At 56.9% G+C, this 22,002-nt stretch overlaps 1 protein-coding gene across 44 annotated transcripts in view; it reads left to right on the top strand.

Moving 5' to 3' along the window:
- TNS1 (tensin 1) overlaps positions 1-22,002 on the top strand; it is a 206,661-nt gene that overhangs the window by 115,447 nt on the left and 69,212 nt on the right. For all 44 annotated transcript variants that reach the window (XR_011439835.1, XM_070270468.1, XM_070270454.1 and 41 more), the window contains 11 exons: positions 1,615-1,786; positions 4,005-4,055; positions 5,163-5,285; positions 5,710-5,774; positions 7,274-7,357; positions 10,148-10,260; positions 10,662-10,722; positions 10,947-11,022; positions 11,619-11,748; positions 13,449-13,514; positions 14,654-14,770. Coding sequence is in view for 43 of the 44 variants with exons in the window: in XM_070270454.1 (XP_070126555.1) it covers positions 1,615-1,786; positions 4,005-4,055; positions 5,163-5,285; positions 5,710-5,774; positions 7,274-7,357; positions 10,148-10,260; positions 10,662-10,722; positions 10,947-11,022; positions 11,619-11,748; positions 13,449-13,514; positions 14,654-14,770 (1,058 nt within the window). In the remaining variant the exon portion in view is untranslated. The remainder of the gene's footprint in view (positions 1-1,614; positions 1,787-4,004; positions 4,056-5,162; positions 5,286-5,709; positions 5,775-7,273; positions 7,358-10,147; positions 10,261-10,661; positions 10,723-10,946; positions 11,023-11,618; positions 11,749-13,448; positions 13,515-14,653; positions 14,771-22,002) is intronic.

Below are 22,002 nucleotides of genomic sequence, written 5' to 3'. Positions count from 1 at the left end.
CCGTGTGTAGCTGAAGCTCCTGGCAGGTTGTGGCCCAGCTGCCCGCTGCCTGCAGCAGACGGAGCGGTCCTTTGGAAGACCCGGTCCTTCCCGACCCTGTGGGTCGGGGTAGCGAGTGCGATGCTGAGGTTGTCCAGGCGGTGGCGCTGCTCTGCCACGGGCAGGCAGTGGCCTGAGGCAGGACTCCCCCCTCAAAGGCCACGGTAAAGAAGCTTCTCATAGGGACAAGGAGAGGCCAGGACTCGCAGGTCAGATTCAAACTGGGCTCTTCACCGCAACCTAATGGCCCCTCTCACACGTGCTCCCTGTCTCTGTCACCATGGAGAAACTGGATGTCACCCTCAGCTCCCCGATCTCCAAGCCCCATCTACACAGCTGGGCTACCATCAACCCTGCTGGGGATCTGGATGCTGCCCCGCTGCTCGGTGTCCTGGGCTGTCCTCCCCGGTGCCGCCCGGTCATGTTGAAATACCCTGGCGGTTTCCTCCCACTGCCCCTCCAGTCTCAAGTTCACCCCACGGTAGTGAGAGGCTATCAGAACGAAATGTGAGGGTTGCGCCCCTTGGCTAGAGAGACGGAGCAGGACTGTAGGAGGCTGGCTACAGGGTAGGAAGGTGTGGGGGTGGGAGGGTAGCAGGCGCCCCTGGAAGGTATGGGTGGGCTTCAGAATGGAATTCCAGTGTCCCGAGACTCGTTTCCCCTTCCCCTCAGCTCCCCAGTGGGCACCCTGGACCCTACCCCTGGAGGAGAAGCTGGTGAGGGGTAAAGATGTGAGCTCCTGTGTCTCCCCCTGCCTTGAGCCCAGTCCGGGGCTCCCCACATCTCCGAGGAGGTGTCTGGGAGCCGCCTCCCGCTGCAGTGGCGAAGGCCTGGCACCCTCTGCTTCCTGGGCCCTTAGACATCAGGGAGGCCGCTGCCAAGAAGGAGCTTTGGCAGCCGGTGGGAGCTGCCAGAGGTGGGGAGGGAGCCGGGAACAAAGGTCAGGTGGCAGCCTGCCTCCGGGGAGGTCTGGCATGTGCACTGTGGTCTGGCTTACCTGCAGCCCAGGTGTGCATGTCACCCGAGCTGCCCCTTCCCCTGAGAGGCCTCCCCGCCCACTCCAGGGCTCGGGAGCAAGGCGAGGGCAGCAGAAGGCACAGCTCTGGGAGGCTGGAGAGCACCCAGCTCAGCTCTCCTTCCTCTTCCAGAGCCGTCTTAGGATCCTTCCAGAGACTTTTGCCAGACCAGGCGGCCACAGTGTGTCTGGAGGCAGGGCTGGACTCCTGGGTTCCTGGCCAGTTCTGGCCCTGGTGCTGACCTTTAGAAGCTAGGATGAAGGCCGTGCCAGCAGGACTGATGGCCACGTAGGATTGGTGTCACCTCTGTTCGTCTCTGACATGGCCGGAGATCCTTGCTGCCCTGCCCAGCTCTGCGCTCCCCACATTCCTAGGCCGGCCCTGTTGGCTGCACTGGCCTGGCCAGGGGAAGCCTCTGGCCTGGGCTCTGGGTCAGGGAGCTGTCAAGCCCCTGGGTTGGGTATGGGGGCCACGTCCGGTGTGTAGGGTTGCGGATACTTGGATCTTGCCCTGGGGGAAGGGATTCTGACCTACAGCCTCCCCACCGTTGTCTCCCTAGAAACATGAGTGTGAGCCGAACCCCGGAGGACAGCTGCGAGCTGGACCTGGTGTACGTCACGGAGAGGATCATTGCCGTCTCCTTCCCCAGCACAGCCAATGAGGAGAACTTCCGGAGCAACCTCCGCGAGGTGGCCCAGATGCTCAAGTCCAAACACGGAGGCAACTACCTGGTGAGGACGGGCCTCTCGCCTGCTGGTCCAGTGCCCCGTCCTTCCTGCTGTGTCCCTGCCCCCCCCCCGCCCCTGGGCAGCTCTTCTTCTTCTCGTCCTTCACCCACCCTTGGCCCCAGGCATCTGTCGTGGCCCAAGTCTCCACTCCCTGCAGCCCAGCTCTGCTATACGGAGTGCATCTGCAGCGGGAATGCAGCATCTGGAGCCGCGTCGTGTGTGTGTGTGTGTGGGTCTGTGTGTACGTGTGTGAGCGTGTTGACCAGGAGGAGCAAATAACGTCAAGAGCTCGTATGACTAAGCACCTGTGTGAGCCAGGCCGCGTTCGAGCTGCCCTCCACGTATTTAACTTCACAACAGCCCTGGAAAGCAGTCCTGGCTGGAGCACAGAGAGGTGGCGTATTTGCCTAAGGTCACAGTGTCAGGAAGTGGCAGAGCTGGCACACTGTCGGCACCTCTGAGGAGTCTTAGGGCAGTGTTGTGGCAGTGTGCGTCTTAAGGGACCTTGTATTGCTGGCGCCTGTGTTGCTGGCACTGCGATCATACGTGGCCCAGCAGAGTCACGGAGCAGATGTGGATGAGGTGGCAGCTGGTGGTCTCCCCGAACGTTGGAAAGGCTGGCCTGGGAGGTTGGACCTATCTTTGCCCTGGAGCGGGGCTCGGGTCCACTTTGCAGGGAGCTACATGTGGGCTGGACCCGTGGACCAGACTGTGCGACCCCGAGGGGCTGCCCCGGGATGCTTGGGCTGAGGTGGGGTGTGGAGGCCGCGTTAGTCCCAGGGCTGCTCTAACAAATTGCCACAGGCCTGCTGTCTTAAAACAACAGAATTTATTTTTTCACAGTTATGGAGGCTAGGAGTCCAAATCAAGGTCTCGGCAGGGCCGTGCTCCCCCTGAAGGCACTGGGGGATCCTGCCTTGCCTCTTCCTAGCTTCCGGTGGCCCCGGCAGTCCTTGGTGACCCGCAGCTTGTAGCTGTGTGGCTCTCATTTCTGCCCCTGTCTTCGCATGGCCTTCCTTCTTTCCTTTTCTTCCTTCCTTCCTTCTTCGCATGGCCTCTCCGTGTGTCCTCTCCTCTTCTTGTAAGGCCCACCCTAAATCCAGGATGACCTCATCTCGAGATCCTTAACTACTTACGTCAGCAAAGGCCCTGTTTCCAAATAAGGTCACGTTCTGGAGTTCCAGGTGGACGTGGGTTTTCGTGGGACGCTATTCAACCCACCACAGAGGCCCGTCTGTCAGCTGGGCTGGGCCTTGCTCAGCGCCTGGCTTTAACCCTCAGTGAGTCCTGGGTTCGAATGCTGGCTCTGCTCTTACTGACCGTCTGATCTTGGCCACTTAGACTCACCGAGCTTTAGAGACCCCATCTGTAAAATGGGTCTAATAACACTATCTCCCTCTTCTGATTGTTGCGAGAGTTAAGCCAGCTGTTAGATGTGAAGCTTAGCATGGGGCTGGCAGTTTGGGGACACTTGAGTGGTAGCCGTTGTTAACCTAATAAAGGGTGTTCCTTTACGGGGTCCAAGAGTGGCCTAGAAGCCGTCTGAGATCTCCTTGATGTCAGGAGTCCAGGAGTCCAGGATTCTGAGCTTTGGCGCCCTCCTTCCATCCTGCCTGTGCTGGCTGTGCAGCCCGCTTTCTCCACGGGCGACAGCACCGTGGTCTTGGCGTGTCCCCGGTGGTGAGGAGATGGGAGCTCTGCCTGCCTCCTCCGGAGGTGGAGACAGGAGTCCCAGAGATGGGCAGATTCCCACGGCATGTGGGTTGTTGTTGGGGGGCACCTGCTGGGAGAGGGGTGTCAGGGGCCTGAGAGGGCCCGCCCAGGACCTTTGACCCTCCGGTGGAGGGTGTGTGACCGCATAGCCGTTGCGTCTCCATGGGGTGAGGTCCTAAAGCTGACGCATGAAGTGGAAACCGGAGCTGGCCGAGAACTTCTCATTGAACACCATCGATTCGCATTCAGTATGGGGAGCCGCCCACCCCGGGGGTGGCACGTGGGGCCCGAGACGGGTTCCGTCCCCTTCTGGTCCTCAGTTCTGGATGTCTGTTGGCTCACGGAGGGGGGCGTGGCTGAGTGTCTGTGAACCTCTCTCTCCTGGGAGCCTGCACTTGAGTCCCGCTGGTCAGCGAGCGTCTGCAGAGCTTCAGTGTGCTCACGTAGGGAAAACGTCACAGGGGAGGGAGCGAACCTTCTCACCATCTCTTCCTTTTTCTCCTTCTAGCTTTTCAACCTCTCTGAGCGGAGACCTGACATCGCCAAGCTCCATGCCAAGGTGAGCCGCTGCCCGTTGTGGGGGCCTCCTTGCCTCGACCGAAGGATGGCCGGACCCCCTCTCCTCGAGGTTCCCATGTTAGAATCTTGGGGGGATGTGCTGTGACAGTTTGAAAAGCCTATTCAAAGCCATTTTCTATTTGGAAAATGGAAAATAATCTACTTATTGTTTCCAGAATACAAATTACAGAAAGCAAAGCTCCATACAGTGACCACCTCCCAGGTCTGCCCCCTGGGGCACCTGTAGCATCTCTCGGGGGAGCCTGGAGCTGTGAGGGTTTAGTTTTATTGAAAAGTATTCTGAGCTGAAACTGGCTGGGACGCGCCGATGTGGACGTTCTTGCTCCAGCTTTCACTCGCTTGCCCAGTGGGCTGTGTGCTTCGCGTGGACATCTACTCTGGCTTCTGGATTCTGGTGCCTGTTGCTGTGTGACCCTGGGCAGGTGACAGGCTTCTCTGGGCCTCAGTTTGCCCCCTTGAAAGTGGACAGGCTGGATGAGATGTGCTGTCTGGGCCCTTCCAAGCAGAAGTTCTCTTTTAAGGTTCTGTAGGTTTAGAAATGTTTTCAGGACCCTGAGGACTGCTGTTCAGATCTGTCCTCTGTCCCCTTCAGGCTTCTCTTGGCTGGCCTGAAAAATCGGTGGTTTGTGTGTCCAGGGCCTGAAAAAACCTCGACCAGCAGGGAGCCTTTCTCCTTCCTTCTTTCGCCTGAGCCAGGCCTCAGGCCTCAGGGCCGTCTGTGGGTGGAGCCTGGGGCAATGATGGGGGCCCTGCTCGTCTGAGGTCAGAGTCATGTGGAAGGACCTTGGGATCCTCGGCTCCAAGCCTCTGTTTTACACACATGAGAGGAAACTGAGGCTGGGAGAGGGGCTGTGCCTGGCCTGAGGCCCCACAGTGAGTCAGTGTCAGAGCAGAGACTCAGCCCAGGGTCTCTGGTTCCAGGCCAGGGTCCCTTGCCCTGAATTCCCCTGCCTCCTGGCTGGGCTGATGGGCGGGGCAGGACCCCAGGCCCGGCTGCCCTGGAGCTGGCACACAGGTATGTGTTGCCTGCTGCCCTGGTTGACTCGCCAGGGCTCCTGCCCCTTCTCACTCACGGCTTGGGCCACAGGTCCTGGACTTTGGCTGGCCGGACCTCCACACCCCAGCCCTGGAGAAGATCTGTAGTGTCTGCAAGGCCATGGACACCTGGCTCAACGCAGACCCCCACAATGTCGTCGTTTTACACAACAAGGTCGGCAGGGGGCCTGCATGGGGTGTGTGTGTGTGTGCACGTGCATGCACCCCCGTGCATGAGTGTATCCTTGGATGGCCTATGTACCTGCCTGTCTCGTTGGATTGTGTGCGTGTGTAAGTCTGCTGTGTGTATTCTCCTTTCTAGGGCATAATAGATTCTGTCCCAGGGGATGCCCTCAGGAAATGGGGGGTACCAGCTTCTGGGGCCCTCAAATCTAGTGGATGGTCAGCTGGGTTTCTTCTCCCTGAGAATCAGCTGCCACCCGCTTCCCTCCCCTGCCCCCCTCCCCACTCCTGTTCTTCCTTGGGACCACAACCCCCTCTCCAGCCCTTGCCCCCTTTCCTCCAGGGCTTCTGCGTGGGCTCTGGGGCAGGAGGCCGGCCTTAGAAGTAAAGGCTTTTGTGTTTCCGGGCTCTTTCAGGGAAACCGGGGCAGGATAGGTGTTGTCATCGCGGCTTACATGCACTACAGCAACATTTCTGCCAGGTAAGAGGCCCCTCACCCCCTGTTCTCTGAATATTGACAGCGGGACCCCCCTCCCCCTCCACCCAGGCCTCTCCCTTCCTTGGGGTGGGAGGTGAAGACAGGGATGCGAGGTGCTGAAGACGAGGTGGAGGACCCAGTAGAAGGGAGAAGGTGCCTGCCCAGAGCTCTGAGGCAGGAGCCTGTGGACGAAGGGCAGCAGCGAGGAGACTCCATCCCTCCGAAGGGGCACCTGGACGGTGTCAGTCATGGACACCCCATCCAGCCAGCTTCTTGGGGCCACTTTCCCTCCCAAACTGTCTTGTGTTTCCCTGGGTGAGCAGGGAGGGAGTCAGAAAGAAATCTTGGATCAGATCTGGGTCCGACAGAACCATCTAGAATCTATCTCGTCTGTGCCCATGCCTCTGGCCAGCAGGGCCCTCTTCCCACTTAGGTGTTTGGAGCAAGAATAGGAAACACCCAGTGGATGCACCCCATTCTGATCCCATCTTGCAGAGAAGCAGAGGGCTTCATCCGTTCGTTTGTTGCTTCATTCAACAGTGGTTATGGAACAGCCACTGTGTGTGGGTGCTGGCAAGGCAGCTATGGGCAAAGCCCGGCCACTGCCCTCATGGATTTTAAAAAAGTAAACAAGGACCTCAGTAACAGCGGGCACTAAGTCCTGTGAAAGAAGGGAGATGAGAGCTGGTCAGTGGAGGCCTCTCGAGGAGGTGATGTTTGCATAGAGAGCGGAACTGAGTAGAGGGCAGGTGGAAAGGGCTGAGTCATGTAAAGTCTGGGAGGGGAACCTTCCAGGCAGAGAGAAGAGGAAGAACAAAGGTTTGCAGCGGGGTGCGAGGGGCGGGCCTATTGGGAGCTGAGTGAGTTGGGGGACGAGGAGCAGGAAGTGAGGCAGATGGCGGGGCCTCGTAGGCCGTGTTGAGGATGCTGGAGTTGATTCTAAGAGTGATGGGACGTCTTTGGAGAGTCGAGAACGGAGGAGGAGGGTGGTCTGTCTCTCCAGTGCTCTTTGAGGATGGGTAGAATGTTCTGTGGAGGGCTTGCCGGTAGGACGCTGGTTTGATGACTTTAAGAAACCTAACTCAGCCCCATCTTTGCTTCACGGTGAGCACTTCCTGTGTACCTGCTATGTGTCCACACGGGCCGAGCTCCTTTTAGATCTTATCTCATGACCACCATAACAACCTGCAGGAAGGCGCGATTATTGCCTCATTTGACCGGAAAGGAAAATCAGGTTCAGAAAGGTTATGTAACCGGCCTCATGGCACAGGTCTGAGAAGTGAGTGGGAGACTGGAGATGGGCTCCCAGCCGGCTGGCTTCAGAGCCCCGTGCTGAGCGCGGCAGCACACAGCATGGAGGGATGTGGGGGCACTCTTTTCCTGAAAGTTTCTCGGCACAGGGTGGCTGGAGGGTTCTGCAGGTCTTGGGGGGCAGGGATGGAGGGACAAGGGGGTCCTGGATGTGGCAGTTGGCTCCTCTGACCACCTGTCTCTCTTCACAGTGCCAACCAGGCCCTGGACCGGTTTGCAATGAAGCGGTTCTACGAGGATAAGATTGTGCCCATTGGCCAGCCATCCCAGAGAAGGTGATGAGCTATCGTCTGATGCTCCAGGGCATGCCCATCCTACGGATGGGAAGCCCGAGCCTGGGAGGGGACGCAACATGGCCAGGGTCTCCAGCGGGTAGTGACAGAGCTAGAATGTGTCTGAGAGCCTATAACTTGGGCCATGCAGTGTCCTCATGCTGTGCTGCCCACTGTCCTGACGGCTGCCCCAGATTCTGCTCTGGAGTAACGTGCTGTTTCGTGGTGTCTGATCCACAGCACAGGTAGTGGCAGCGCCAGGTGCACCTGGGGGAGGCTGGGGGAGTGCGAGTCAGATGGTGGGATCCTGGGCCCAGAGCGGATAACCGGAGAGTGGGGCTGGGCCCAGCTCCTGTGTGTGTGTGGCCAGAGCTGTGGAGCCACCATGCCTGCCTATGATGTGTCCCCCTGCTCTGCACCCTGGGATCACAGCACTGAGTCTCAGACAAGGTCTTGCGGGGACCTTCTAGTGGATGATACCCAAGGACACAACCATCAAGGTCATTCACATGCAAGAAGTCTTTTGGAGGAAAAAACTCAACAGAACGTGGTGGGCTAGAGTGAGGGGTGGGCGTGAGGGGCTGATTCCAACGGCCTGACCTTCTAAGATGGTAACATGAGGTGAGGGCTGAGAGGAAAGATCTGGGGTAAAGGGTCCAGGCAGAGGGAATAGCAAGTATGCAGGCTGGAGGCCAAAACATCCAGTGGGTTGGCTTTCCCAGGCCCTGGAGCCCTGCCTGGCCAAGCAGGACCCCCTAGCTGCAGGTCCTGGGGCTTCCCAGACTCTCCATACTGGGGGTCCTCGACTCACACTCTGTCACCCCCTCCTTGCTTGCCTTGCTAGAAGTGTGCTGGCACCCCTCGGGGCTGTTTCCACCATTGTAGCAGGAAACCCAAGCAGAAGTGAGTCCTCAGGCAACCCAGTGCCTTACAGTTGGCACAAAACAGCCGGCAGCCAGCCTCGGGGTCAGTGATCAGAAATGGGGTGTCTTTATGTGCAGAAAATTTTGGCTGGGCCACCAGACGCAGCAGCTGTGGATCAGTGAGAGTTTTCCCAGGGGAGAGGTCTCAGGGAGGAAAGAACCATCACCCCAACACCCTCTCATTGCCCAGCTTGCCACAGGTGGCTGGTGGCCTTGGTCATGGGACTGACCCTTGACCTTGACCAGCTGGAGGAGTGTGACGCTACGATGGCACAGTGTGGCTTGGAGAGGGTGGACAGAGCAGGCTCATCTCTGAGTTAGAAGCCTGGATAACGGGGGCACTGTCAGCTCTCAGGAAGGGTTACTCGGGGACTCCACAGTGCTCATGGATGCAGTGGGAATGTGCGTGTGTTCACACGGTCTGTGTTGGCCTCGCCCCTCATGTCTGCAGCCGCATCTGCCTGCAGGTGGTCATTCTGTTGGTGCCCAGATGTGGACATGTGACCGTGGGTTTGCTGCCAGCTCACTGCCGCGTGCCTGCCTTCTTGTTAGTGGCTCTTTCAGGGAATGGAGCGGTTGGCGGAGTCGAGGGCAGGGAGGGAGGGGCTTTGCCCGTGGCTCCCCCATTCATTGTCACCCCACCCCCGGACTCATTGTCCCCAGCACACAGACACATCCTGTTGGCATGATCAGAAGATCTGATAGGAACCCGCCATTCCAGGTTTCCGGTTTGAGTAATGGGGCTGGGGGTGGGCAGGGCCTGAATGGGAGCTGGCACTGCCCATCAGATTATCATTATGGGGAGTCCGAGGTGGCCCCACCCCGGCCCAGGGACAGAGGCCCACAGGCCTGGAGGCAGGCCGAGGAGCTGAGAGAGAGGAGGGGGCCACTGTCATGGTCCTGTGGGTTTTGGTCTCCCCTACCTCAAAGAGCCCGCTAGGCTCCCTGGGTCTCAGGGTGCATTCTGATTGGTCCAGCTGACCCAGCGTGGCATCCTCTGCCAATAAAGGAGGAAGTGCCGACCGATTGACGGCAGAAGGATGCTTCTCCTTCTGGCAGATGCTGGGGCTCAGACTTCTTCCCTTCTCCCCACCCACTCCCAGCTTTGTGTGTTCTTGCTGTGTGTCTTTGGAAGGCCAGTGACTGTTTCTGGACCAAGTTTTCCATCTTTTCCGGAGGAGTGGAGATGCGTTAATCCTTGCCTTCTTCCAATCGTTGTTAAAAGAGATCTTTGTTAAAAGAATTGGAGGCTGTTGACCCTAGGGATAGACATGCTTAATGGAAGTTAGATATCCTCAAATACCAGATGAAATGATATAGAGGAACTTTATACACTTCAGCGTGATGTAAAAAAAGTCAAGGGCTGTAATTATTAAGCTCTTACTGTTTATTGGCCTGTCGTGTGGCTAGTGGGTCTGTTGGGGTACAGCAGGGGCGTAAAATTGGTTTGGGCTTGGTATAAGGGTGCCAAGCTGTTTGGTGGTCGATCAGCCTGCCTTGTGTACTGATGAGGATGCCTGCCAGGAATGTGTGGGAGGAAGTTTGGTCCAACAGGAGATTCCCGGGCTGGGAGTGAAGCAGGAATGAGATGCTCATGTTGACCACCAGGGGGCGCTGGAGAACCCCGAGTGGGAGGTTTGGCTTGACCCAGCTCCAGGTGTAGTGGGACCTGCTGGCCCTCCCTACCTAGGGCTCCAGGCAGCAAGGGAGGACTGTGCTGGGGCTGCGACATCGGCCGCCAGGAGGCCTGGGGGTTGATAGTGAGGGGCTACACTACATTACCTAGGGCAATGTCTGGGGGAAAAGAGAACGGGATGGCTCTGCTCCAGTGCAGGCCCCCTGGCTGAAGCCGCCCCTCCCCCTGCTCCAGGTACGTGCATTACTTCAGCGGCCTGCTCTCTGGCTCCATCAAAATGAACAACAAGCCCTTGTTTCTGCACCACGTGATCATGCACGGCATCCCCAACTTCGAGTCTAAAGGAGGTACCTGCTGGGCTTTCCTCCCTGCCGTGGCTTCCATCTCCCTCCTAAGAGGCAGCCTTGGGTGGTAGAAATGTGGGCTTGGATTGGAGTTTCCACTGCACCACTTCCTGAGCTTTCTTTGAGCCCGTCTATTCCTGTGCAAAATGCGTTTCGTGCTTGCGGTGCCTGCTGGCACCAGAGGTTGGATGTGACAGTGTTTTTGTAAGCTTAAAATGCCTTTCAAATGAAAAGCTAGTATTTCTTCCTCTTTCTTTCCATTTCTCCTTCCTCACTTCCTCTTTCTTCCTTTCCTCCTTCCTCTCCCTGCCTCTCCTCCTCCTAGTCCTTCCTGACTCTCTCCTCTCCCCCTTCCTCCTTGCCCTGTTCCTCCTGTCTTAACTAACACCACCCCTCCATTACAGGGTGTCGGCCGTTTCTCCGCATCTACCAGGCCATGCAGCCCGTTTACACATCTGGCATCTAGTAGGTATTCCTCGGGAGTGAGAGGCCAGGGATGCCGGAGGCTGAGGCCCAGGACCAGGGGCAGAGAGTGGGTGGGTGCTGTCTAGAACCTCGTCCAGGAGAGGGCTGAGCGATGGAGTTGGCGAACTTTCCCAGTCGCCCTGTGGCAGAGGGGCAGCAGAGGGAAAGCGCGCCGCCCGCCCCCTCAGCTGTCCTGTCTCCCTCTGCCCGCCTGTCTCCCATAGCAACGTCCAAGGAGACAGCCAGACCAGCATCTGCATCACCATCGAGCCTGGGCTGCTCTTGAAGGGAGACATCTTGGTGAGCGCCCCCTCTGTCTCGAGCCCCCACTTCCCAGGTTGTCTGTGCTCTCTTCTCTCCTCCTGCTTGCCTCCTGCCTCTCCAGACAAGACCGTCATTCCTGGTGGGCCACCAGCCCTGGGGTCGTAGGCTCTGAGGGCTCCTGCAAGGCCTTCCAGCCTCCGACAGGCCTTGTCTGTTCCCCTGCCTTGGAGTTGGACATCCCTTCCCAGGGGCTTGTTTCTTGTTCTGGAGCCATCTCCTGGGAAATATGTCAGTATGAGCTCTTGCCTCCTGGCTTCCTGTTGGTGACCAGGACTCCCTCAGCCCTGACCACAGCCGTCCTCCTGCGATTTCAGTCCACTCCTGCTTTCTCCTTTCCACCCTGTATACAGTGCCTACTTGGGGGGACAGCTTTGTCCCCTAAGGGCAAGACTGGCCTTCAACTCTCTGCTCTTCTAGAAGTTTCTTCAGAGAGCTCTGAGATGCTATTTGGTGTTGGTGACCTCTCCCTCACTGGGTTGGAGTGAGCCTCAGGGCCCCTGTTGTGGAGGCTCCCTGGGACCTGATTTCCCATCCCCTGGTCCCTGATGGGCTCTACTCTCTTCCCCCCTCAGCTGAAGTGCTACCACAAGAAGTTCCGGAGCCCAGCCCGAGACGTCATCTTCCGTGTGCAGTTCCACACCTGCGCCATCCATGACCTGGGGGTTGTCTTCGGGAAGGAGGACCTTGATGATGCCTTCAAAGGTAGGCTCATTGAGTGGAGAGGCAGACCTAGCAAGGAATAATTAGGCCACAGGATAGAAGAGCAATAATAGAGGGCTGTGGGAGTAGTGGAGAGGGAAGCGTTATCTGAGGGAAGGGGAGGTGGCCAGAGAGGTATCTCCCTCTTCTTCTTTCCTCTATCCATTTGAGGTTTTATGGGTATCACATTCAGGGCCAGGACATAACCACATCCATCCATCCACTCATCTACCCATCCATCCACTCACCAATCCACATCCATTCATCCATCCATCTGTCCATCCACCTATTCATCCACCCACCCATCCAGATCCGTCCATCCATTCCCCTATCCATCCATCCATTCCCCTATCCATCCATCCATTCACCTGTCCATCCATCCATCCACCTACCTATCCATCCACCCACTTATTCAGCTACGTACCTATCCAAGTCCATTCATTCATCCATCTGTCCCTCCGTCTGTCCATCCATCCTTCCATCCATTCATCCATCCATTCTCCCATCCATCCATCCATCTACCTATCTACCCATCCACTCATTCACTCATTCACCTACCCACCATCCAAATCCATCCATCCATCCATCCAGACGTCTACCCACCCATTCAACAATCCATACATCCGTTCATCCACCCATCTGTCCACCAAGCATCACTTATGTGTCTGTATGTGCCAGGCGTGTGCTAGATGCTGGGGGTACAAAGAGGAAGAAGTAAGGCCCTACCCTCAGGGAGCTCTCAGTCTCACAGGAGAAAGAGATGTACAAACATGAGACTATGAAGTGATGCCTGCAGTAATGGAGACACACACAGGCTTGATGGGCACCCCAGGGAGTGGACACCAGCCCTCCTGCGGCTTCTCTTCCTACAAGCGGTGGATGGTGGTCTGCGTCTGCACTGGGCTCAGGCAGAGAGCAGAGAGTGGGGCCGGGGCTGGGAGGAGGGGCCTGAGCCCCACAGCACAGTCTGGCTCGCCCCGAAGAAGAATGTTTCTGTGATGAGCTTTCCCTGCACTGGCGCCGGGGGGCGGGGAGGGGGGCGTTGGGTGTGTGTGGGGGGGCAGAAGCAGAAGATGCTGGTACAGTTATAGAACAGAATGTTAATGTTATCAGTCTTAACAAGGACAAATAAAGGAAGAGCTGACCAAATGAAGGTGGCGTTGATGAGAGGCGGCGGGGACGGGCAGGGCACAAATTTCCTCCTCTTACGTGGAGTAGGGGGGGCGTCAGGAGACACCTTTGAAAACAGACAGATCAAGAATAGAGGCTTAATTCTAGTATTGAAAGTTTCAAAGGTAATCAGTAGAATAAATGATGATGATGATAATGATAATACTAGATTTAAGAAGAAGGGGGTGGCAGTACGAGTGATCCAAATTATTCATCTTCCTAGTCGTGAATCAATGGAGATTACTTCAAATTGGTGTATTTAGAAACAGTGGCGTAAAAATCATGGGTATTGTTTAGATTTTTTGAGGTAACTGTTGGTAAAACAAGAACTGGAAATGGTTAGAAATGGTTACCTCAGGCAAGTAGAAGTGGTGCTAAAGGGGGGCAGGACTTATTTCATTGTGTATATATGTCTAATTATGTTGTCAAGTGTGTATACATGTATTACTTTAATCTTTTCTAGAAGAAAACTTTTTATGGAGTCCTTTTTGGGAATTAATTGCCCAGTTTTGTCTTTCCTTCTCCTTTTTCAGATGATCGATTTCCAGAATATGGCAAAGTGGAATTTGTCTTTTCTTATGGACCAGAGAAAATTCAAGGTATCAGCTAAGTTAGAGTTCATTCTTCCACCTCCTTCCCTCCATCCTGACCTGTCCCCATCCCACCCCCCATGCTCTCCCACTGATCTGCTCTACCATTATCAAGTTACCTGTGACTGACAGGCAGACCAGCAGTGAAGGATCTGGGTATCATAGTGGACCCCCAGCTAAACATGAACCAGTGACTTAATCTCTGGAGAATAAAAATAAAAAAGCAGACCAAGAGGCGCTGGGTTGGATAAACTGTTCTGGTCCCATTAGGTCATCTTATCATATTCAGAGACTGAGGGCCATGATGGATGGAGGGAGTGGCTGAGGGGACACTCAGAGATGCTGGATGGACGATAAGCGTTTATGAGAACTGAGATGAGAACCTGAAGATGAGAAGGCCAATTTAATAATAGTCTTTAAGCCTTTAGACTGGTTATATGTGGAGACCAGTTGTTCTCCATCTTTTTTGAGAACAGAAAGGGAGGAGATGAAGTTTGGTTACAGAGAGAGGGAGTCTGGGTAGATTAGAGAGGACTGCCAGGCAGGAGGGTAACTCGCCCCAGAAGGACTGACGGGCAGCTTGTGCGTCTTCATCCTGGGCTTTCTCCGATGTGTTGGAGAGTCTGCCGCCCCCTCAGATTTCTGCTTGGAGCAGAGAGCATCTTGGGTGGGGGCGGGAGGATGGCTAGGATGACCTTGTGTCCTGTCCATTTCAGGGCTGTGATTTGCTTGCTGTCCTTGACCCCATGCCGCCCATCACAAGCCTCTCCTACACTCCTGCTCACTCCAGGGGCAGACCCTCTGGTCTTTGGACACTGCGCTAGGGGCCCCTGGGACGTACGAGAAAGAGGCAGACACCCAGTTGGGGGCCCCCCAGCTTTCTCCTAGGGGTATCTTTATTCCTCAGTGCTCCTGACCTGATTTACCCCTACGACCTGGTATGAGCCTTTTCAAGAATGCAAGAAACCAGACCCCTGGATTCTCCATCCAACTTAAGCCACTGGTCCCACCCTGCCATGGTCAAGAAACTGAGAAGTCCCTTGGGGAGCATCTGTGGAGAGCTTGTTGACTTCCTCTGTTTTTCCAGCTGGCTGATCTCTTTTTTTCTTTCTCTCCACTGTCCCGCTGCCCTTTCCCGTTCCTTTTAGGCATGGAACACCTGGAGAACGGGCCGAGCGTGTCCGTGGACTATAACACCTCCGACCCTCTCATCCGTTGGGATTCCTATGACAACTTCAATGGCCCTCGGGATGATGGCATGGAGGGTAGGTGGAACCCCTGGCTTCCAGCCCCTCTCCATTCCGCATAGCCCCTGCTCACGTGGCTTCGGCTCTCTTGGTTGGCTGTGACACTATACTAGTTCCAAGAGGAGGCAGAGGACAAGTCCAGGGCATCTGGAGAGCTCACAGTTCAGTGGGGGAAGATAAGACACAACATGAATGTGTTAAATAATGAACTCAGAGCCAGAGAATGCAGCCAAGCAGCCACACGAGGGTGTGCCATTGGTGCCGAACGGGCCCCACGGACAGGGAGGGCTTTGAGATTGGTGGTGGAGGGATTCTTGAGAGCTGGAGAGGTCTGGGAGGGCTCCTTGGAGGAGGTGGCGTTGAGTGACACTTCACATACCCGCCAGTGCTGCAAACAGAATTGGTTAGATTTCTGTTAAACCTGCTGCTGCGTTTCTCCAGGCTTGCCGCCTGAGTTCTCTGGGGTCAGAGCGCTAGGAATGTAGACACAGCATCTAGGGCCCACAAACTTTCATCACCGGCCAACGAAAACGTTTGAGAGCTGGAAACAAACTGATAGGCTCCAAAGTTTGAAAAGAAAACTGCAGAATGGAAATTAATCCATGTTGAATTTAGCTACAAAACCTAACATTATGTCAGGTGGTCTGCTGCGACTCAGTTCAACTCTCGAGAGTTATGGATGGATTATATTTATTTACGTGCTTCATTGGAATATGTGTGGTGGGGCGCAGGGCAGGGTCTCTGAGAGGGAGCCTCCCGGGAGTCCAGGAACTCTCGAGACACCCTGTATGGGGTTTGGCCACAGGCTTATCTCCCTGCTTTGGTCCTGGGTACGGCATGTGGGAGCAGGGGGGACCTCAGGACCATCGGCCCATCCCCATTAGTTGGGGTGATGGACCCCCTCAAAGGAGGGGGCTCCTGACTCCTCCCTCCATGCCCAGGATGTGTCCTTTCAAGGACACCAGTGTCCAACCTCTGGGCTTCTCCTTGCAGCCGAGGCTGGCCCTTGGGTGAGGCGGCGCCGTCCCGGGGACCCTGGGCCACGTGGCAGAGCGGGGTTGGGGAGAGCCAGGTGCCCTCTCCTGCCTCCTGCCTCCCTCTCCAAGGTTTTGGGTTTGCCGAGTCCAGCCTGGACGACCTTCAGACTTTTTCTGCACAAAGATTCTCCCTCTGACCTTGGAGTCTCAAGAATGAGCGTGGATTTCAGAGCGCAGGGGACGAGGGGCGAGAGTTTAGGGCTCGATGGGAGCTTGTTGTTTACGGGCAACGCTGCAAGTTGAATGCTTGTCCTCAGCTACCTTCGGTCCTGCCCGGGGCCGGGGCCCTCCCACTGCCCCATCTGCTTGTGCTGAGCAGCTGAGGAGGAGGCCAAGGGTGAGATGAAGCAGTCCCGAGGTACCAGAGGCTGCCAGCCTAATTGTTCATCAGGCTGGGGATGTTTGCATTTTTAACAAGAACACTTGGCAATTTGAAGGAATTATCAATGTCTCCCCATCTCTCCCTCATGTGGAATCAATGCGATGGTAAATGTAAAAACACTTGGTAGACGATAAAGTGCCAAGCCAAGAAAAGGTACAGTAATTAAGGGGCAGGAGGGGCTGCGGAAGGACGGGGCATGGGACGTGGTCGGCTGTAGGGGGAGGAGGGAGCAGATGATGGAGCAGGAGGGGACAGAACAGCGAGGGGCAGGGAAGGGAGGAAGGGGAGACCATGGGGGCTCTGGACTCTTCTCCTGCCCCCTGTCCCCACCTCTCTCCTCCGATCCGCTCCCCCAGGCAGGAGATGGAGCCAGAGGGACATTCTCGTCGGTTAAAGGTCAGCTGGTCCTGCGGGGACAGGCGGGCTCCTGTCTGGAGGCTGAGCCGCTGGCCCTGTGCCTGAAGGGCGGGAAGGGAGGGTAGGGGGAGCAGCTCACGGCCCTGTGTCCTCTTGCCTGCCTGGGGCCTGGAGCCCAGCAGTGCTGTGGTCACCGGGGCAGACCCCGCCTGTCCCATGGTGTGCTCCCTGCTGCCGCCGGGCTGCCTCCCCCAGGACAGGAAAGCAAGCCGAGACCAGCCCTGGGGCAAGAGCTGTCATCACTCTCCCCATCCTGCTTCTCTTCTTGACTGGGGGCACTTCTGGAAGGTTCTAGATTCTGAGGCCCAGAGGTAGAAGAATTTTCTTCTGGTCAAGAGAGGGAAGCAGGAGGTTTGTGTCTGTCTCCTTAGTTGTGGGCAAGTCCCTGTGCCTCAGTTTCCCCATGTGCTAGCTGCAGTAAGGGCGCCTAACCCCCAGTACCACGGGTGGTTAGGAGATGGCTCAAGCTGGAGCCTGGGAGGGGGCTTGGGCATCCCTGGAGTGGTCCTAGGGCTGGGGGACGGCCTTGGGGGGTGATGTGGTGTCCCAGGGGCTCTGCCTGCTCTCCGGGGACGTCCTGGACCAGGAGAGGCAAGCTGACCGGAGGGCAGTGGTCTAGTGGGTGAGGCTGTGTGCCTCCCAGCCCAACGGCCTGGTCCTGAGCCCAGCTCTCTGCTCTGTAGCTTTACGCCTGGGCTGTTATTTCGTGGGCCTGTGGTCTTAGTTTCCTCATCTACACTTGGGACGGTAACAGTACCCATGTCCCTGGGCTATCGTAGCAGTTTTCACAGGAGGCAGTTGGTATAGGGGTTAAGAATGTGGCCTCTGGAGCCAAACTACCCGGTTCAGATCCTTTGACGAGAAGCCCTCTTCCTGGGGCCTCGGTTTACTCAGCTATAACCTGGGGGTTCAGCCAACAGATCATTTGGGGCCCCTTTTGGGGAGCAGCAGCCATGGAGGGGCTGCCTGTTTTGTTTCCTCGTGAGTCTCTGATGCGTCCGTAGTGGCTGTGGGGGCATCTCAGAGGTCTGCAGACAGGGCCGAGGGAGAGGGCCCCTGGCCTTGGGAGCCAGCTCCGGCTTTGCCACGCCGTCCATGCTGCAGGCACTTTACAGTGGCTGTCTCGTCTAACCTCACAGCCACTCTGTGAGGCAGGCACTATTGTGATGCCCGGAGATGGAGACCAGGCACAGAGGGGGAAGGTAACCTGCCCAAGGCTGCCTGGCTAGTAAAGAGCAAATCTGGGTGTGGAACCCCAGCGCTAACCCCTGGGCAGTCCTGGGTTGGCTGACATCCCCAGGGGCCTCTCCTGGGCATCTGATCTTGTGGCAATCTCTTGGTCCCCCCGAGCTTGGGTGAGTGTCTGCCCTTTTGTCCCTGACCTCTCACTGATGGACAGACCGGATCACCCTTGTCTTGTCCCTTAGCATAGGGCTGAGGGAGGGGCTAGGTGCGGTGGTGCACCGGGCGTGGTACCCGGAGACGGTGGCCCTGCCCCACAAGAAGGTCCCCGTAGGACTTCAGTGCAGGGAACTGCTAGGACACATCCCTTGATGTCCCTCCGCCCCCTGGAGGGTGTGGGGCTGCTCCCTCGGGAATGCCTCTGCTGAGGGGCTGGCCTCTCAAACTAGGTAGAGGGTAGTGTGTCCAAGGTGAGATGGGACCATTTCTGGAAGCACCCACCAGGGGAGGGGAGAGGAGAGGCCAGGCCAGTCCCTCTGGAGCCCACTGGGCGCCTCGGAGGGAGGGTGGGGGCACTGAGCCAGGCACTCGGGAGCAGAGATCATCTCTGACCTGGGCCCCACTCACCCCCTCCCTGCAGTGAGGGTGCTCAGTGCTGGGGTCAGAGCTCCTGCTCCCCCAGGAAGCCCTCCAGGAGACCCTGACTTCACCCTCCTGTCAGGAGCTGCTCTGTGGAACCCCTTCCTCGCTGCCTGCATCCCAGCCCCCCTGAGTCCAGATTCAGGTTTCGGGGGTGCAGCCTTGTGGCACTCCACTTTCTTCCGCTCCCTCAGGATGCTGCCGACCCATCTGGGCAGCAAAACGAAGGAGAAAGATCCATATGGGGACTTTTGTTCTCTGTAGGCCGACCTCCCAGGTAGGGGTGGCCTGGGCCCATCACAGAGCCCATCTGATGCCCTCCCACCACAATGAGGAAACTGAGGCTGGAGAGGGAGGGGGACTGGCCAGAGGGGAGGAAATCCTCGCGTGTGGGACCACCTTTGCACCATCTCGGCTCAGGCTGTGCCAGTGACCACACGCAAGTGTGGGAGGTCGCCGTCTCACCCGGGTCAGGACCTGAGAGGCGGAGTGGACATGTGAACCCAGGGATCTGACCCCGCCTTGCTTCGCGCCTCCCTGGGAGGTCTGCAGATTCACCCGCCCCACACCCTGAATTCAGGTGGCTCCTCACCCTCAAATGACAGGACGCCCCCTGCCACACAGGGCAGCCCTGGTCCTGTTGGATGGGTCCAGGAAACAGAACCAGAAATAGGGGCAACAGGGAGAGTGGCCTCTGTGCAGTGACCATGGTGCCTGGGGAACGCTGTGGCTCCCCTTGCTTAGACTGGAAGGATGGGGAAGTGATGAAAGGCGAAAAGTCAAGTGGAAGCTTCATATCAAGAACTTACTGCCCAGAGAAGGTTCCAGGCCTTGGGACAGGTGGCCGGGGAGCAGCAGAGCACCTGCCATCTTGGGGACCCCTCCTTTGGGAGCAGTACCCTGTGGTGAACCCCGTGGCCTGGGGTCTTAGTCTGCTGGCGCGGCCACAACAAAATGCCACGCCTGGGTGGCTTAAACAAGACATTTCTTTTCTCGCGGCTCCAGGAGCCCGAAGTCTGAGGTCAGGCTGTCGAAAGGCTTGCGTCTCTAAGGTCTCTCTCTGGCTGGTAGACGGCCGTCTTCTTGCTGTGTCTTCACGTGGTCCTCCTGCTGTGTGTCTGTGTTTTCATCTCTTCTTCTTGTGAGGACACCAGGCAGGTTGGGTTAGGGCCCACCTGTGTGACCTCATTGTAATGTGTTTACCTCTTGAAAGGCCGTGTCTCCAGAGAGTCACATCTGAGGTCCTGGGGGTTAGGACTTCCACAAACGAACTTTAGGGAGCACACGGTACAGAGTGTAACACCTGGGAAGGAGTTTTCTGGGCTGCCTGTGGTCCTGAGTGGGAGGGACAGGAAGGCCCCGGGGGGTGGAGGGGAGGGTGGCCTGGTCCCCCACCAGCCGCCTCCTCGGGCCGTGTCTGTCTTTCTCCAGTCTGGTCTGAAGCCTGCCAGCTCAGCGCTCTGGCTGACACCATGTTTCACAGTCTCCAGAAGCCCCATTAGCTTTTTGGCCTGAGTTCTGAAGCCCCGTGCCCGGCTCCCAGCTCCCCGTGGTGGGAGCGGGGCTGGTTTTTTGCCTATGCTGCCGAGAGCCGTCTCCAGATTCCTCCAGAGTGTTCCAGGGCAGGCCTTCTTGGAAGCAAGTCCCAGACCAAGGGATGGGGGTGTCTTCCGCCTCCGAGAAGCCTGGAGGTCAACCAGGGCTGAGCTCCCTTGCTGCCCACCCGTCAGCTCCCACCCTTCTCGGATCTCCTTGGATGTTGAGTTGTTGAGTTTCTCGTGACTTAAAGAGAGGATTGGAAACTAAGGGCGGGTGCTGGGTAAGGGCACAAGATTGCTTGGGGCCAAGAGACGGAGTGAGGGGAGAAGTGCCCCACCGGAGCGGCGAGGGGGCTGGTAGCCACCTTGCTTCTGGGTGTCTCCTCCTGCGTGGTGCCCCTCAGACCTTCTTGTGTTTCTGTGGGCAGTCCCACCAGAGCCAGGGGCTGGTGACAGGGGGCTTGATTGTGTGCCCACGCTTCTCAGCCTCGGGATGTGTGAGCAGAGGCCTTCGCTTCCTCAGGGTGGGGCTTCCAGCCCTGCAGGGCACCCGCCCGCCTCGAGTGCATTGGGCCTCGCTGGGGAACGCCTTCCCGACGGCAGCCAGGAGTCCCTGTCTGTGGTGACTTGGGGAGCTGGCTTGTCCGAAGGTTCTCCGACTTTTCTGAGAGAGAGGAAGGAGGGAGGGAGAGGGACCCAGCAAACAGGCAGAGAGAAGGAGAGAGGAGCAGGTGCTCATGGAGAGACGGACACACAGACCTGGACAGACATGGGCCTCGGAGGTGGGAGATTTGGGTTCTGGTAACTCCTTTCCTTTAGATCCTCCTTGTTTCTGGTCAGATAAGGAGGTTGGAGTAGTGCTTTGTTCCGTTTCTTTGAGCTCAGTCATCGTTTCTTCTGTTGACTTTGAGGAGCTGGGATGGGCCTGCCCGGCTTCCCTCCAAGGCCTTCCCGCTCAGGAGCTTGGAGTGGGGGCAGCGTGGCTCTGTGGTTGTGTCCATCAGGAGGGGCTTGGTTAAGCTGGGTGACAAACAGCCCCAAATGCTCAGTGGCCTAACCCACAAAAAGCATGTTTCTTGTCCGTGCTGCATGTCCGGTGTGGGTTGGCAGGGGTCTTTCTTCTTAGTTGCTCTGGGTGCTGCTGGCGTCATCTCGTAGACTTGCACACTGCTTCTGCCTGGAAGGACACACTTTCCTTCTGCTTGCGTTTCATTGACCAAAACAAGTCGCACATCTGTAGCTAACTTCAGAGCGGGCGGTTGGAGCTGAGCGTGCAAGATGGAAAGCCGACTCAATGTTGAGCAGACTGATGTCTGCTAAAGGGAGTAAGGCTGTGGGATCTAGAGTCAGAACGTCAGGTTCCGGGCTCTGTGGTTTGTTTCCATGTTCCTTGGTCAAGTCACTTTGCCTCTGAGAGCCAGGTGCTTTATCTGTGAGATGGGCACAATAACTACCTTCCTCATGGGGTGGGGTTAAGATCCAGCGAGGTCACGTGTGTGAGAGGTGAGCATAGCGTGCCTGGTCTGTACTGTGCTGGCAATCATACATGCCTGTTGTTACTATTATTGAAGTGCTGGGGGAGAGAAGACAGAGGTGGGATTTGAAGGTGTACGCGCCCTCTCTTCTTGAGAAAACGCCCTCAGGTCCCTGGCCCCTCTGCTCTGCTGTCTACAGCTGGCTCTGTTCTGGGGCCTCCACTCTCAGGAGGCAGGAGACTTACCTTTGAGACCGACTTGCTGTGACCTTGGAAAAGTTACTTTCCCTCTCTGGCTCTCGGTTTCCGTTATCAGTGAATTGAGGAGGATGGTTTCCCAAGGGGACTTCCAGGTCTAAAACCCTAACCCCTCACAACGAAATGAGGCTGACAATGACGATGGCTAGGTGATAACTGGCCTTGTCTGCCTACCCTGGGCCGGGTGCTCCCCAAATGCCTAGGTGGCTACTGTTTTGTAACTATTATTGTAGTTTGTAACTATTGTTAGAACTACAAGCAGAACTTGTGGGCTGTGGTCAGAGGGCCACTTGATTTTATCTACCCGCCCTTTAAGTCTGTCC

This window comes from Equus caballus, chromosome 6, assembly GCF_041296265.1.
Source record: "Equus caballus isolate H_3958 breed thoroughbred chromosome 6, TB-T2T, whole genome shotgun sequence".
NCBI classification, from domain to species: Eukaryota; Metazoa; Chordata; class Mammalia; order Perissodactyla; family Equidae; genus Equus; species Equus caballus.
This window is presented reverse-complemented; position numbering and strand designations above follow the sequence as displayed.